The sequence below is a fragment of the Nycticebus coucang genome, chromosome 10 (genome assembly GCF_027406575.1).
Source record: "Nycticebus coucang isolate mNycCou1 chromosome 10, mNycCou1.pri, whole genome shotgun sequence".
NCBI lineage: Eukaryota > Metazoa > Chordata > Mammalia > Primates > Lorisidae > Nycticebus > Nycticebus coucang.
In genome coordinates, this window is record NC_069789.1 from 85,658,840 (window position 1) to 85,675,990 (window position 17,151).

At 44.8% G+C, this 17,151-nt stretch overlaps 1 protein-coding gene across 2 annotated transcripts in view; it reads right to left on the reverse strand.

Moving 5' to 3' along the window:
- PAPPA2 (pappalysin 2) overlaps positions 1 to 16,093 on the reverse strand; it is a 300,676-nt gene extending 284,583 nt beyond the window's left edge. For both annotated transcript variants that reach the window (XM_053607820.1, XM_053607821.1), the window contains exon 1: positions 15,181 to 16,093. In XM_053607820.1, coding sequence (XP_053463795.1) covers positions 15,181 to 16,093 — 913 coding nt within the window. The remainder of the gene's footprint in view (positions 1 to 15,180) is intronic.
- Positions 16,094 to 17,151: the final 1,058 nt, after the last annotated feature.

Genomic DNA, 17,151 nt, shown 5'->3' on the forward strand with positions numbered 1-17,151 from the left:
ATAGTCTATGCCTGGAATCTTCATCTCTAGGTTTATCTGGGAGTGCTGCTTTGAGATCATCAGCCTTCTAACAACTTCTCACTATCCCACCCCTGTGATTATAGTCTTAGAAGTTGTAAAGGATTGGGCTGAACCCGTAAGTTTATGGATAGGTTTTGTTTCTACTAGATTCCTCTTTATAATTTGTCTTGTGATTATGGGATTTTATCTCCTAAACAATAGATTAACTAAGATATTATAGTTAATTAAGAGTAATGGTTGTTTGGGATCCAGTTAATCTAGATTTCACTACAAACAACCTCATGCTCAATCCTATCACATGTAATAAGAGTTTGGAAGGAGAGTTTGCATGGACTATAGTGAACAGGGAAGGCCTGGGGTAAGAGGAACATGAGCCAGGCAGCTGGCAGCATCTTGAGGATAAGTTCTACATCCCTTCTGTCCATCATGTCCCCACAGAAGGGTGAAAACCACAACTGGCATTGACCCGGTGCTTATTACATACCAGGCATGGCTTATTTAATCATTGCAACAATTACCTTTGCTCCAATTTTGGGACAGAAATTACCTTTGCTCAAATTTTGCAGATGAGAGGACTTTACACTTATGGGACTTCACAAGTATGCAGGGCTTGAACTCAGAACATCAGACTCCAGGTCCTGCCTTCCTAACTGCTACAGTAAGGGAAAGAATATACTAGGTCTGATATTTAAGTTTATGAACTCAACCTAGAAAAAGTACTACATACCTCATTGCTAAATATTACTCCATTCACCTTTGGAGTATCCCCACTGGGAAGCTATGCACTGACATTGATACCTAGTCCACCTTTTAAAGCAATTCTGGAACTCTTTTCCTGGAATACCTATCAGAGGTATCACCGTATGAGGTCAGATGATTAAGTTTGCAAACTCATCCTAGAAAAAGCACTTTGAGTGGTAGGCTAGGCATTGGCATCAGGGCACAGCTTCCCAAGGGGAGTACTTTTATGGTGACTGGAGTAATATTCAGCTGTGGGTTAGAATTTAGCATAGGCTGACATTCTTGAGGGTCTGCTGGCAATGCCTGGATTCCTCAACCTTCCCCCTGTACCTGCAGGACACCTCCAAGGGGTCAGAAGTGTTAAGCAGTTTAGATATAGATTTATGGTTCACATCCTAGAAAAGGCTCAAAGGTTGAAATTGCTTAAGGGTTAAGATATAGATTAGTAGCATAGAACAGGGAAGTTAAAGCTTACCCCCAAAACATTGTAACCATTTATTTTTTACTTTATAATCTTATGATAATCTCTTTTGTCTTTCTCCATTGTTTTCATAATGTACTAACATTGCAAAACATCTTTGTTTTTTCTACCTATAATTAACTTTGTATGTTCCATACATCTTGCACATACGGACTTTTCCTAGTTCAATAAAAGACCCTTGAGGTTTTTGTTCAGGACAGTAGCACTTCCTTGACACCTCTTGGCATGTGAAGCTGCTTGCCTCTCATAAGTTATTTCTTTGAAAATAACTCGGTGTAATAGCTTACTTTTCATGCTGCCCCCTCACCATTCCACCCCTTGGAGCAGACTAACAACATTCAGCAATGAGGTGTATGGTACTTTTTCTAGGATGAGTTCATGAACTTAATTGTCTGACCTTGTAAGTAAGTGGAATGATGGAGGCAGGATGTTTAAGATGAGAAGACAGCTTTTGCAGAGGCAAGGAGCAACTAGCAAGCAAGTTCTGTGGAGAGAAGAAAACTTCCCTGTCTTAGGAATGTGGTTCATGCTAGGGTTAACAGGAGAAATCACATGTGCACAAGGGGCCTGATCAGCCTCTGTCTACCTATTCAGCCCAGAGAACTCACTCTACTTCAGGCCCTGCTCTGGGTGCTGGAGGGACCCAGAGAAGAGTAAGATCCAGAGAAGCCCCCAGAAGCCTATAGGCAGCTGGAAGGCTTTGGCTGCCAAGAAGCTTCAACCAAAAGAAACGGGAACTACAAGCAGTGTTGAAGAGAGAAGGAAGGATGCAGTCCAGCAGGATGTAGGATGGAGAGAGAGGGATGGACAGATCTCTTACCAGGGATGGAAGCCCTGGTAAGAGAAAATACCTGGGAAAAGTAAGGTCTGAAAGAACAAAAGGCTTCTCACAGGAGCCCAAGGACACTTCTGCAAAATCCTCCCCATGGTGACTCAGCTCTTAGGAATTTGTAGAAACTTAACTTCCTAGGACCTTGAAACTAATGCTTGCTTGGGATTCTGTAAATCCCACACCTGCCTTCCCATGCATGTGCATTTTTTTCCCCATGTGTGTTTTAAAATCTCCAGTGAGGGGCAATGTGGTAATTCCTTTGTCTGTCTGCTTATAAAAGGACAGGGACAGAGCTGATAGGAGAGCTAGGCCATTTTGGACTCTAGTCTGCTGCAGCTCCACCAGCTAAAATAAAGCCCTTCCTCTTTCAAACACAGGTGTTTGGATGATTCTTTCTCTCCATCAGGCCTAGTTTTCCTACAACACTGGGAGCAGCAAGGTGAGCAGCTGCCTTCCTCTTCTGTGCTGGGCTTTTGGCTGCTACCACCACATGGCACATCACTGCTAGATGTGCCATCAAGCTCCCAGAAATGCTGTGAGCAGAGAGGCAGATGGGTGGGACACCTCCTTATGCCCCCTTCTCTGCTGTGGCTGGTCCCTGGCTAATGTCAGGCCAGTGACAACTTCCTCTAAGGACCCAGCAAGTCTTCCACACACAGGGAGAGAACAGTGCCCAAGATTCCCTCTATCTTCAGAATCCATGCCACAGGCTATATTATAAGGATTATAAGAATATTCTCTTGTGCAATTAGTTCAAATTATCTATGTGCCTTGAAACAAATAATGTCTAAAATAGAGCTGTGCTGTGGTTAGTGTTTATTATTATTCCAAATAAAGTTGAGGTTTATTTCAAAAATAGTTACTGAATACGTACTTCGTGCTTAAAAAACATCCATTGAATAAATTAGTGAGTGATTGAGTGAATGGATAAAAGAACTAAATGAAGCTAGGAACTGCCTATAAATACATTTTATATTTTTTTTAAAAATCTCACCTCCCAAAAGAGAATATGATAAAAACTCCGGATTTTGAGAGGACCAAAGAAACAAAAGCTGGAAAGATTTGGAACCTGAGGAGAGTTTCCCACCCAGCTGGTGGCTTCTTCAGGTGGCAAGATTTACCTTTCTCTAGGAGCACACTCCTGCCTTTTCTTCTCATCCATGGGAGTGATGTGGACAAACATGTGGACAGAAGTTCCATGAGAATAAGAAAGAGACAGTAAGTACAAACCAGAAGAAACAAATAAATAGAATAATTTCTGAAAGTTTAGAAATAATCACAATTAAACCAAGTTTTAGATTACATCTAATTATTTTAGAAGATGAGTCTCTGGTCAATATTTATCAAGCATAGATAGATTTGGGGAATTAAGGAAGGGGGAGTTGAGGTGAAGCAATTATGGATAATTATTCCTTTTGTTGTTATTGAGGGAATATATGTCAAACCTATTAGCCATCTTCCAAATCAGGGAGACTTAATGATTACCAGCCCTTACTGTGCCTACTTCCAAACAGAATAATTCACCCCATCATTCATTCTTCTTCCCGTATTTACTGAATAATTTATTTGCTATTTGCTGGTAATGCCCCAGGGATAGCCCCTGTCCTCAGACAGCCCAGGGGGAGCTAGCCTGGAATAGGACTGGGGGGCAGCAGGGCTATGTCTTTTTCCTAAACATCCACACCTAGCACAAAGGAGGTCCACGATGAGTATACCTCTAACAAACAAAAATAAAATGGAAATTGTGATACTTTGCTCTGAATGTCTTGATGAGGCAGAGTGCAGGGTACCCTGTAAACACATAGAAAACAAGCCTACATCAGTCTTTAGAGTGGCCAAGAAAGATTTCCTAGAATAAATATCATATTAAGTAAAAATACAGGGGAGAGAATCAGAGCAAGTTAGGTGAAACTACATTTGGGGAGTGGTTTCCTGATCAGAGAAAAAGTATAAAGGGCACACATTAGAGGCCAGAGGTGGGGAGAAAGTAGAAGTTTATTGTTGCTGGAAGTTGACCTGAAAGTGTGTGTGTGAATGCATGTGAGCATGATTTGAGTGTGCTATTGTATGTGAGGGTGTGTGCAACTTTGTGTGAGTATGCGTGTAAGTTCACAAACTCACTACAGTTACCAGATGGCCAAGGGTAGTACTTAATTGTCCAACCTTGTATATATGTGCCCATATGTGTGCACATATGTGCACAGGGGCCAGTGATGATCCTCAGGCAGTAAATAAGGTCTTGTAGACATATTGAGGAACTGAACCTTATCCTGAGGGCACAGCAGTCATTGAATGGTTTAGGCAGGAAAGTGACTTGAACTGCTTAGGATATGAGAAAGATCCCTTTGATAGCAATCAAAGAGCTGGAGAATGAATTGGTGTCTCAGGGGAGAGATGACCAGAACAACCGTGGCCAAAACTAATCTAATGATTACGGGAAATGAGACAACAGGGCCAAAAGATCCCACAGAAGCAAACCAGACAGGATGCAGTGATTGGTCACTGTTCAGGGAGAGGGAGATGGTGATGCAAGATAGGAGCCCCAGAGTTCTGCCTGTATGGATGTGGCCCTTTACCGAAACAGAGAGAACGAGAGAAGCTGTGGGTTCAAGCCAGAAGAAGGGTTCAGTTGAGGCAGAGTGGGACCCTTCACTTCTTGCTGTTTCTGCCATGAAAAGTTAGCAACAGTGTCACACAGTGGAAAAGAGTGTGTGCTCTGGGAACAGGACCCCTGAGTTTACATTTTGGTTCTGCGTGCCTTGCTATGCAACCCTGGGCAGCATCCTCCTCTCCTGTGCTCCAGTGTCTCCTCTTCTTCCTGGGGCTGTCCTGAGGAGCACCTGGGTTAATACTCATAAACACAATAGTGCCTGGCACAAGGTAAGTACAGCAGAAGCATTTGTCAAAAAAATAATTCTACAATAATAATGTCTTAGCATAATTGAGTATATATTTGTGCACTTTATGTTTCTGTTACTCTAACCTCCACCATTTTCTCATGTTGATGCTTCTCCTACTTCCAATTACTAGTTGTTTAACACATGACCTTGAGTCTTGACTCTCTCTCACCTTAAAATAAAATCTCTCTGAACCTGTTATCTGCTTGTAACATCTCATCTGCCCCCTCCCTTCACAGTGAGTTTCTGTAGAGCGTGCAGTGGGCCCTGCTCCATCTTCATGCCCTCTCTTCTTATTCATATCTCTACTGTCAGGTGGATTCTATTCCAGGCTTTTCAAATGAAGAGTGAAACTGCTCTCTCTAACATCAGCAGGGCTTTTCTAACCCATTCCAGGGTTGGTGGCATAGATGGTCTTATTGCATCTGACACTTTGATTGCACTATCCTTTCTTCTTTCCCCTAATCCTGCTACCTCCCTATCCTTCTATCTCTTTGGTTACCAGCTCTCTTTCATAAACTGAGAGAAACCTTGGGGTTGTGTAGGCAGAACTGGTCACACCCCTTGGCTAAACTGTAATAATTACTGTATTTACAGGTCAGCTTACTAGAGTAGGAGCACCTTCCAGGTACAACTCCTGCCTTAATCATTCTTGATTTCCCAGCCTGTGGTAAATGCCTGATACTTTACCTAATAGAAGATCAGTAAATGTTGAATGAATGAATGGGTGAATGAATGAACAAATAGAATCAACTACTTCTTTCATAACCTGCCCGGAACATAGGGCAATTGTTTGTAGGAAAGTTAGCAAATGCTGAGTCACCACTTGAATGATGAGTCACTAACTGAATGATTAACTTTTAGGCTTTGTGACTTCTCCTTTGATCGGGTTATTGGATTTTTAATGCAGAACTGAGCCATAATTACTGGTCTTGATAGCCCAACTGGTTGCCATGGCAATTTTTCAACTTCAAATGTTCTGAGACTTTCGTTTCTAATTCTCATATTGTATATTTGGGCAGAACCACTTTTTTTCACCACTCACTTCTGACTCATAAAGAGAACTGGGATGTTTTTGTTTGCCCACTGAGTTTTATTTACTGAATGTTCTCTTTAAAAAATAACATAAAATTCCAAAGAGGAGGATTGTCTTAAGTCAGGTAGTAAATATGGAAAAGAAAAGATGTTATTTTTTGGACACAAACTTAACATAGAAATATACTTTCTCGAAGGTGCTAGGGTCAGGGGGCATATGATGTGAGCAGAAATTGACTTGATGAGCCCCCAGAGGAACCTAATTCCATGTACTTAAGGGCAGAAGCAAGGGATTTATGTCCTTGTTTATGACATCAGGAATTGAAGCTAAGGGTTGTCCAGGGTAGACAGGCTCAGTATCCAAACTAAGGTGTTGCCTTCCTATTAATAAACACCAAATAAGGTATTTGTTTGGCCTCTTCCAGGCATGGAAACAGGAAAGAGAAGGAGCCAGGCCTCCTGGCACACACATTCTGAATGAATCAGATGGTCGGCCCCAGAGGAAGGAGAAAGTGCACGACAAGGAAGTAGGAGGCGAGGAAGGACAACCATAGCTGGGGGTGGGGAAACCATTGAATTTATCTTAACTGCCAAAGGTAATTCCCACTTTCCAGCTCTGCCTCTGTCATTCCCGAGTATTTCCAATCTGACAACCTCTGCTCTATCCAGAACTACACCGAGAGTTCCTGTTGAGTTTCCATCCCTTTCCTGAGGACAGGGAGAGAAGCCACAGCTCACAGAGGCTGGGAGTGAGCAGTTAATGATGTCACCTGGGTCAATCAAAGCCTTACCCACTAATTTTCTCCCTGATTTCAAAGGGACCAAGAAAAGTGTCTTTTGCAGTAATTGAAGGTTGGGTAATAAGGAGAGAGAAGGCAGTAACAGGTACCAGGCACCAAATGTGGAGTGTGACAAACAAAATGATCCCAAAGTCATGCTTAGAGAAAAACCCTCTATGCTACCACTGGGAAATGATTGTCCTTCCCCTACCTGTACCCCCCAAAAATAGACAACTCCAAAGTCCCACATCTTATGCCTGTGAGTCAAACACCAAGCACCAAACAGGGTTGGCACAAGCACCCAGCTGGGGCCAGACCTGAAGCTGGCATCCAGAAGAGAGTTCATGGCTATGTGAGGCTTGTGAGTTTTATCTTCCTTCCTCACCTTTGTTTCTCTCTTCCTTTTCTTCCTGAAGGTGCTGGTCCATCAGAATCTAGTGACTATGACTTCTGAGTGCCTGAGTGCTCCTGGATGCCCATCAGTTAGGGCTCGCCCAGGTGGAAAATAATAGAAAATATGCCCTTCAGGCCAAAGGCAAACTCCTTCCATGTAGAATCTGGTTCAGGGAAGAGAGAGTCCATCTTAATATACCCTCAAGAATCTAGAAGAGGGAGTTTGGTGAAATCACCCATTCCAAGCACTAAGAGCTCCATATAACTGTAGAGGGGCCTTTGCATCAGAGGTCCAGATATCTCTTCTCATTGTGCAAGACAATGGCACACTTCTCCAAGAACAAGCAGATGTTGGCAGTGATCAAACCCTATTAACCAATGGAGCTGCAGACACTCTTTTCATTCTAGAAGGTTAGACACATAATACCAAACACTCATGCATTTATAGAGATTGTAAAATTGCACAACCACTTTGGAAAACAGCCTGCCAGTGCCTCAAAATACTAAACATACAGTAACTATATGACCTAGAAATTCCACTTCTAGGTATCTAACCAAAAGAAACAGAAGCATTAGGTCTACTTGCACACAATGTTTATAAAAGCTAAAAGGTGGTAACAACCCAAATGTCCACCAGCTGAAGACTAGATACAGAAAATGTGATACATACATGAAATATTATTCAGCAATAAAAAGGAACAAAGTGCTGATGCAAGTTACGAAACACGGATGAATCTCAAGCAAAAGAAGCTAGATGAGATAGACTACATAGTGTGTGATCCCATTTGCATAAAATGTCCACAGTAGACCAATCTATAGGGATAGCAAGAAGATTTGTGGTTGCCTATGGCTATGACAGATTCAAAAAAGAGAGGTGGAAAGTGAGCAGGGCTAATGGGTGCAGTGTTTCTTTGGGGTATTATGAAAAACGTCCTAAAATTAGCTGGTGATAAGAGTTGCATACTTTGTCAATATACTAAAAATATTAATTGTATACTTTAAATACCTAAACTTTAAAGTTATTTATATCTCAATATGCTATTTTTATAATAAGGAAAGAAATAAGTCTAGACTCCACCTGCAGTGCTCACAGTAAGAAACTAACGTGATTTGTTTCCTGTAAGAAATCTTTGGGAAGTTTTGTTTTCAATTGAACAAAAGATGTTTCTCTACTACGGAGAGTGCTGCAGTATCTTTGTTAGAATTCCCTTGGATAGTGTAGAACTGGGAAGCAAAGCAAAAAAGGACTATGGAAGAGGCAGTTAGCAAACAACTGCCTGTGAGCAAAATCAAGCCTGCCTGCCACCTGTTTTTGTAAATAATTTTATTGGAACACAGCCACGGCCGTGTGTTTACATATCGTCTGTGGCTGCTTGCACGCTCTAAAGACAGAGTTGAGTTTTGCAGCAAAGACTAAATGGCCCCAAGCCTAAGCTACTTCCTATCTGTCCTTTAGTGAAATGGTCTGCTGACCCCTTCCCTGGGCTCACGGTCTCGAGTCTTACTGCTTGAATCACACTAGCAGCAACAGCACTTAGAGACTGTCAGGAAAGCAGAATCTCAGCTGCCCCAGGACCACAGAATCCAAATCTGCATTTGTGTCAGGTAGTTGTGTTAGTACAAGAAACAGCTGCCAAGACAGGATTAAATGTGCAAAGATTTTATTAGGGGAGACAGCTCTGAGGGAAAACATGGAGTGAGCCTGAAAAGGCAGGAAGATCCATCAGTCCACACTGCCAGTCTAACCCTGAGGGAAGGAGAGAGGGGAGAGAGGTTGGATGTTGCCAGTCACATGATTACACACAGCCCAAGGAATGTCCCACAAGGCCCCTGTGAGTCCTTGAACCAGAGTCGCCTGTCTCTCAGGAGCTTGTCTGCCTTCACCCCTGCCTAGCCAGGGATGTGTGGCCACTGCAGTGGTGAAGTTCAGAGCACAGCATCTGGAGTCCTCAGTCCATGAAAGCCCCTGAACTTGGAAGTCTGTGAGGCACATTCTCATTGTACCCATGGCATATTCCCATGGCAGGTATGACATTTTAAAAAGAGTCTCAGCTGATCTCCATGCATATTAGAGAAGCAATGTTCTAGAGCGCAAATTAGTGAACTTTGTCTACAAAAAGCCAGACAGTAACCATTTTAGGCTTGCAGGCCATAGGTCTCTTTTGTAAGAAGCAGCCACACAGACCACACGCAAAATCAAACGGGTGTGGCTGCGTTCCGATGCAAATTTATTTACAAAAACATGTTTGGACCTGACGTGGTTCCCAGGCCTTGATGTACCCACCCCTGCTTTTGAGTCATGGGGTCTAAACTTTCCTAAAGTAACAAATGCTTCCTTCACATGAAACAGGTAAGAGAGGGGCTGTACCTTTGGAAGGTAGGAGGGGAGCCTGCCCTCTGTAGCTCCCCTCAGAAGGCCCCAAGGCACTTCAGGAGGCAACAGAAACAGAATTTAAAAGCCACTGCCCTCGTTGTTACAAAGAACTTCCGATTTCAGAAAGTTCCTTTCACCTTTTTCTCATCCTTAGTGGGTAGCCAGCAGTCGAACTGTCTACAAACATAACTGGGAGATTAACACTGAGCTAGATATTTGGGGATGAAAAAAGTAAACCAGATATTCATTTGACTCCCGAGGAATTGCTAGTGGAGAGAAGTGGACACAGACATAACTAATAAGGCAGAAAGCGATATATGTCCTACAAAGGCACACAGAAAAGGCCAAGGCAGCAGAGACGTAGAGGTGATCCCTTTCACACGGGAATCAAAGAAGGCTCCAGAAAGGAGGGGCACAGCAATGGGCTCTGAAAGGAAGGGTCATAGTGCCAGTCTGTCTTACTTCTCAGGCCCAACACCTCACACTGCCTCCACATGACCTCTCTTCTGGAGCTCCATATAGCCACATGATAAAAACTCTTCTCTACAAAGATGCTCATTTACAACTATCAGGACCTAGGCCTTGTTTGCACAAGAGAACTCCTGTACTTTATCTCATCACAGTGGTGAACTCACCCCAGGGAACAAGAGCAGACCCCTCTTATTCACAGTTCTTCCATGCCACGGGCAGGGGGCCAACAATATTGCTGTCCATCTGGGTCCTGATCAGGGAGCAGAGTTGTAATGTGAAGAGAATGGGCAATTCCTTAGGGTCCTGTGAGGATCAACCCTCTGACCTTGAACCTTGCTGTAACACAGGAAGAGGCAACTGAGAAGGAAAGTCATGCAAAGCTCATCTTCAGAGAGGCTCTGGGGAAGACATGGGTTTGTCTCTTCACCTGCTGGGCAAAGGGAGAAAGTGTGCACGTGACCTGCCTCTGACGTTCTCTTTCCATCTGTGTGAATCAGTCTTCTATGAACATCCATACTCCATATGCAAAAAACTCTTCACTCTGGGTACAAAGTTCCTTTATTCAGAGAAGGGGATATCTTGGTATCCTATGAAATCTCATTTTTTAGATGCTACTCAAAACAAAAAGTCTATCAATAGACTCTAAACAATGAGTTTTAAACACAATGTCAGCAGGAGCCCGGCCATCGGAAAGTCCAGAAGGCTCTGAGTGTTGCATAAACTTTGTGAACATATACATTTTTCTAGGGAGGATGTAGGTTTCATCAGATTCTAGGAAGGCTTTGTGACTCCCAGAACACTTTAGCACTACTGTCCGATTCATTCAAAATAGTATTACCCAGGCTAAAAATAACGATGATACTTTTAAAACACAAAATAAGCAAGTTCTCTCAGGCCTCCAATTCTACAGTGTTCTTATTATCTTGAGACCACGCTATGACAAACCTGTTTGTTGCTGTTACCATTGTATAGATTAGCAAACTCAATTCTTAAGAAATTAAAGTTAATATCCCATCTATGGAAAAAAGAACTAAAGACAGCAGGTTAAAATGCTGCTGTCAGTAATGACTGCCTCCCACTGTTCGTAGCTCCCAGGTCATAGATAAATACCACGATGGGCCCTGCGCTGGGTACTTTATAGACATGACTTATTTTTAATATCATAAAAACTTTGTATGTCTCCTTTTTCTTTTGCATTTTTGGAGATGTTTTCAATTTTATTAGCTGGAATAATACATTCCCATACGTATATCCATTTTTTTCCTTTTTCAATTTAAGGAAATCAAGGCTCAGAAAACTTCAATGATTGCCAAAGACCACAGCCCTGATAAGTGTCAGAGATGGGATCCGATTTCAAGTCTGTCTGCCAAATTCTACACTGGGATATACTCTAAAACTTGGATCCTCAGAGGAGGAAAATTGGTCTTCAAGTCAGAGACAGTTTCTTAGACATCTTTGTATTCCCCACAGAGCCCTGCCGTGCTTTGCATGGCACAGCACTCAATAAATATTTGTTGGATGAAGAAACCTGGGCTCAGGCTCCAATTCTGCCATGGACTTAGTGACTCAGTCTCCTGCAACTTGGAGCTGCAGGTGGTTACTCAGCTGGGCAACTTCAGGGAACATTTGAAATCAATTATGGGTGAGGAGGAACCTATTAAAATTTTCTCTTTTTTGTGTGTTGGGGTTGAAGGAGAGGAAAGGAAGTTGAAAAGGAGAGAAAAGAACATGGTGATTTCAGGGTTAGGTTCTGGAACTTAAAGATTATACACTAGGCTGGGACAGAATTTGGCTATACCCACCACGTAGTTCCAATGGCCCAGTCCAAATGGGCTTCTCTACACCCAAGTGGCCACATAGCCCTGAATTCCCTGGTCCCTAACTAGCCACTTTTATGGAGAACCCTACAGTGGAGCCATTGCATACCATTCTCACATGGGCCTCGGTTGCTCTTCTTTAGCTCTGGGAAATAGGTGATTTCAGAAAATATACCTTGCAGGGGGGCCAGGCATCATCCCTCCCCATCCTAGGGCCAAGGAGATTCTCTAAAGTCTATGAGCCCCGCATTTCAACCCTAAGTAGAAGTATGCTGGCAATTCATTCTGGAGTCCAACCACCTATTCTGGAAGAACAAGGGAGTTTGTGGTCAGGGGAGAGCCGTACCTCTAGTTGATTTTGTTTGCTTGACTAGCTAAAGTGCAAGTTAGTCACAGCCCCCCCCACCCCCCAAAATGCCACTTTAGCCCTTTCACATAGGCCCTGAAAAAAACGACTTGTATGAAGACAACCCCACGGGATGCCTACCAACATTCTGGGAGAGGATGATTAGATACAGCCCAGAGGCCAGGGCAGGACAACCCTCCAAGAAATCAGAGACATTGCCCACTACGTGGCTGCCTGAGCGCCTGTGTATGAAGCAACACTGCCACCTAGTGCCCTGTGGGGAAAGGATTCCCTAAGGCCCCACAACTGGGGCGGGGACAGGGAGAGGAAGGGCTGGAGAAAGGGGTGTCTTCTGTAATTGATGGTGTGGCTGGATCGATTGAAGTCTCTGATTAAGAGAAAATGCCACAAGTTTGGAAGATTGAGGATTGGGATTCTGGGTTTAAGTAGGTAGAAGCTGAAGTCGTGCAGCCCCTTGGATTATCCCCAGCAAAGCAGCAGAGCTATAACAGCTGAATTGTCTGAAGCTGCCAAGGACACAACTCTATTGTCATTCTGCACAGGTGGAGGCCAACCATCATAGGAACAGGGACTGGCCACCTCAAGGTCCAGGGATAAATGAGGAAAGATGGCTGACCTGTTGCTAGGCATGTAGAGGACAACCTTGGCAGCTTGTGGCTCTCAGCTTTGGGGACCACAGGTGAAGGGTACGCAGCTAACCACAATCAGGGCACAAGCCTACCTAAGCCCTTGGAAGCCCAGTTGCCAGAATCCTGAAGAATGAAGACTTTGTTCCCACCCCCACCTGTCTCACACTTTTACCCTAAATCATGACTGGATATTTTCTGATGTGCACAAATCTGAAGAAAGGTGTAGCGTAGAAGATGGGGCAGACGTAGCCCTGAACATTCCCTGATCTCAACCTGAAGTAGACCCACAGGGGAAATACCAGGACACCACTCAGCCCACTGTGATTTCAAAAGGAGGAAAACTCAGAAGCGAGACTGTCGGCAAAAGTTTTCCTGCTTGAGGAAGTTAAGAGAGCTCAGGTGGCCACTTCAGAGAAGGCTCTAAGTGTGGCAGTTGGGGGTAGGGTGGTGGTAATAATGGACAGGTGGGGAAGGGTGGGAGACATAGCTGGTGGGGGTGGGGGGGCCCACAGGGAATGCTGTAACTGGAATCCAGTCATAACATGGCTTCGACAGAAGGACACAGGAGACTGGACAGGGGTCAGGTACCCATTGTGCTGAATCTGTTTCCCCAAGTTTGGGCTTGAATAACCCAAAGCAATAGCCCCTTAGAGCCTCCCACACATATTCCTGCGGGATCCTTCTTTCCAGCCAGGGAACTGATCCCAGGTCTCTACGTTGCTACTGCAAGAGGAGGGGTAAGCAGAGTCGTGGGTCTCAGTCTAGACTGCAAGCACACAGTTTCCCTGGCATATGGGTACTAGGAAGCGAGATTAGGCAGCAAGAAGATGTCATCTGGGAAAAACTGCAAAGCTGCCAACTCTGATCAGATAATCATCTCATTATTTCTTCCATTTGGCCCCAAAATAAGGATTTCCTTCTACTCTTTCTCTGCCCCCATCTAACTTACAGCCTAGCCTCTTCTCTCTTCCCTTCCCTCACCCCCTCTCCCACCCCAAAATAAAATAAAGCAAAACCACAAGACTTGAGAGTGCTCAGTGTCTGGGAATCCCAGCTTCCGAAGGAGAAATCACAGCCAAAGAGGGGGAGACAGAGTGTCCAGAGGGAAGTTCCAACAACACCCCATTGAAAGAGCCTCCCTCCTTCCAGATTTCTTTCTGAATCTTATTTGCAGGCATCCAGCAACCTGAGAAATTTTTAATTTAGAAAGTTTCAAGCAGTGCAGGGGCTCTGGGAGTTCTATTCTCAGCCTGCCTCTGGCACGCTGCTTATTGCCTCAGTTTCCCCATCAATATAATGGGACTAAAAACATCAAAGTGTGTTGTGGATAACCCAATTTGAGAAGATTAAATGGTTTTACTGTGTGCCTTGCTTTGTCTTAGGTTCAGTCATGAGGGAGCCAAAAGGAGGATGAGACCCTAATGATGAAGTATCAAGTCTAATCCTCAACCCCTTGCTTGACATTGACCTTCCCTTACTTCATCCCAGTAAGATGAAGGGAGACAGTTACTCCTAACCCCACTCTTCTCCTTGCCTTTCTGGGTGACTTTCTATGAAAGCCAGGATCTGGGTATAGTGGAAAATAAATATGCATAATGTTCCCAGGCAGGTGCTTCTGATCAAAATCATAGAGTTATACAAGGTTTCATTTTTAGGGGAATGAAACCTTTACAACATCCAGGGTGAGAAGCCAGGATCCTGGCTTGTGACAGTGCCCACTTTTTCCGGTAGCACTGGACCTATGATTGTCGTTCCTATGCTGGACACATGATTGTTGAAACCAAGTGAAAGGGATCCCAGGACCTAGTCCAGGTGGTACCTTTCTATCAAATTTTATGGCCACTTAGCGTAAAGGGAACTAGTCAGGACCTGATGGCTGTGTACCTGACAGCTTTGTTCCTTCACTGCCTGGACCAGCTCAAGCATGACTCACTGCTCAGGTCCGTGGATGCTTGTCTATTTTCAAATTTGCCTGGGTGTCTTGTACTGGACTCTGAGAAATGGAGTGTGACACCACCCCTTCCCCCTTGACAAAGAACCAGAGATTTATTCCTTTAAAGAGAGGTAAGAGAAGTCTTCTAAGTACAAGCACAATGTATGGAACTACAGGAGATCAATACAACAGACAAAGGCCATTGTGGTTAGAAAGTCATTATCTTGTCTCTGTGGGTGTCTGGAATCCTGCTGAGCTTGGCCAGTAAAGCCCCCCCAATCCCCAGATAGCCCTTCCTGGCTTTCCTACTCCACCCTTTTCAATTCCTTGTTCTCTGCCCATTTAACCTATCAAAAATGGAGCCAGCCTTACCCCCCAGGATCTGAGACAGCCCAAGAATGGGTTATTACCTGCGATGATGGCTGGGTTGTTCTGTCCTCCCTCCGGTTTCACCCAGGCTTCCACTGTGAATGCCTCCTGGGGAATCTCAGCCAGCACTTCTGGACGCAGCAGCAGCCGCTCCCGCCTCCCAGAGAAGTACAAGACAGGCAGTCCTCCTTTGGAGTTAAAGGTCCCCGCTTCCCAGGAGGAGTCCCCTCCGCCATTTTGGATGCCATCCTCCCTGTGCTTAAGGGGCCGCTTGGGCAGAGGTTGCAAAGGTGAAGGAGAGTCATTGATGTCTCCCCACACATCTTCTGCCTGCCTCTTCTCCACTTGGTGATGATGCCCGGACTTGCCCCAGCCCTTCATTTGGGTCTCTGGTTTAGATTCCCTCAGGCTTACAAAGGTGGTGGTGGTGGTGGTGGTGGTGGTGGCAGCCATGGCTAAGCTCTTCCAAGTCCCAGCCTCACCTACAGAGTCCTTGGATCTTCGGTTGCCAACATAAGTGTCATCATCTCCCAGCAGCTCAGATTGCCCAATAGGACCATCTCCTGCACCCGGGGCAGCTGGCAGCTCAGCCTCGCTCCCTGCTCCTGCTGCATTTTCTGTCAGGTCTTGGGGAACAAGGCTCACAGCTTTTCCCCCAATATCTGGCTTACTGGGTCCTACATGATGGATTCCCTGCTTGCCCACAGGGTAGGGCCTCAGGTAGTCCCCAGGCCTGCTAGGGTAGACCCCAAAGAGGTGATGCTGGGGAGCAGTCCTAGGTCTTCGAGCCTTAGTCCCCAGCCAACAGTGTTCTCCTTCCGGCAGCACCTGATTCAGGTGTCCCCTCTGAGCCAAGGGTTTCTTGCGTGTCCAGCCCAGCTCAGAGATGGCAGTGCTACATGCCCACCCCGCCAAGATCACCAGGCTTATTCTCAGGATCTTCAAGCACATCATACCTCCCCCAAATCTTTTCACAGAACCAGAAGGCAACTTGTGGGTACCACACCAGAATGATGGGGAGAAGAGAAAGAGACAGCTAGCAGTGGATTTGCAGTCACCAGGGGAACTGTTTTGTTCACAGACCAAACTTTTTTAAATAGCCCCAGAAGAGTGCCTCTTCTGGCTACCTGGCCTGGAAACTCTGCCAGCCCGGCGTGGCTTCTGTGCCTTGCCCACTGAGGTGCTTCTCCCCTGACCTCACTCTCCTTGCTCTATTTTAGTCCTTGCAGAATGAAGTGAATTTCTCTTGGTTCCTTTGAATTTCCTCCCAGAGAGCTCAGGTTTCTTTCTTTCTTTTTTTTTTCCTTTCCTTCTTCAATAACCCCTCCCCTCACTGCTACTAGAAGAGAGCCCCACAGGCTGGAGCCAGATATCTCCAATACACACTCTCACGCACACACATACACACACACACACACCCCTTCACACCTGAATTCATTCAGAACAACCTTATCCTCTACTTTTCACTTCTTTCTCTGCTTCCTTCTCAAAAGGAGTTTCCCTTCTTTCTCTCCCTTCCTTCCCAAAAGGAGTTTCTCTTTTATAGTCCTTAACCCAGAATATGTTCACCTTAGAACAAATTTCAGGAAGAACTTTTATACAGAGATACACAAGTGGATGCTTCTTATTTTTAAATGCAAAAATAATCTAGGGGCACAAAAATCCACGCTGGTACTTAACTTTCACTCTCCAGGTGTCCTCAGCCAGGGCTTGTCCAGCTTCCAGCCTGCCTCTGCTGGTTAGAATGTTTCCCTCAGTTTGCTGCTGGGGCTGTTGATTGCTGGAGGCTTTTAAATCCCCTTCCACTTGTTGGTTATGTTGCAAGTCTTCTTAAAGTTCTTGGGGGTGCCAGTCTGCTGTTCTAATAACCTTCTGGGTCTGAGAGCCCTTGGCTTCACCTTCTGGGAGTCTCGTGGAGCCCTGGGAAGATTGGAGATGAGTAAGCAGAAGAGCATATACTTCAGGGGACCTGTTCTCTCTGGCCCCTCCTGCTCCCCTTCACTCCCTTTCTG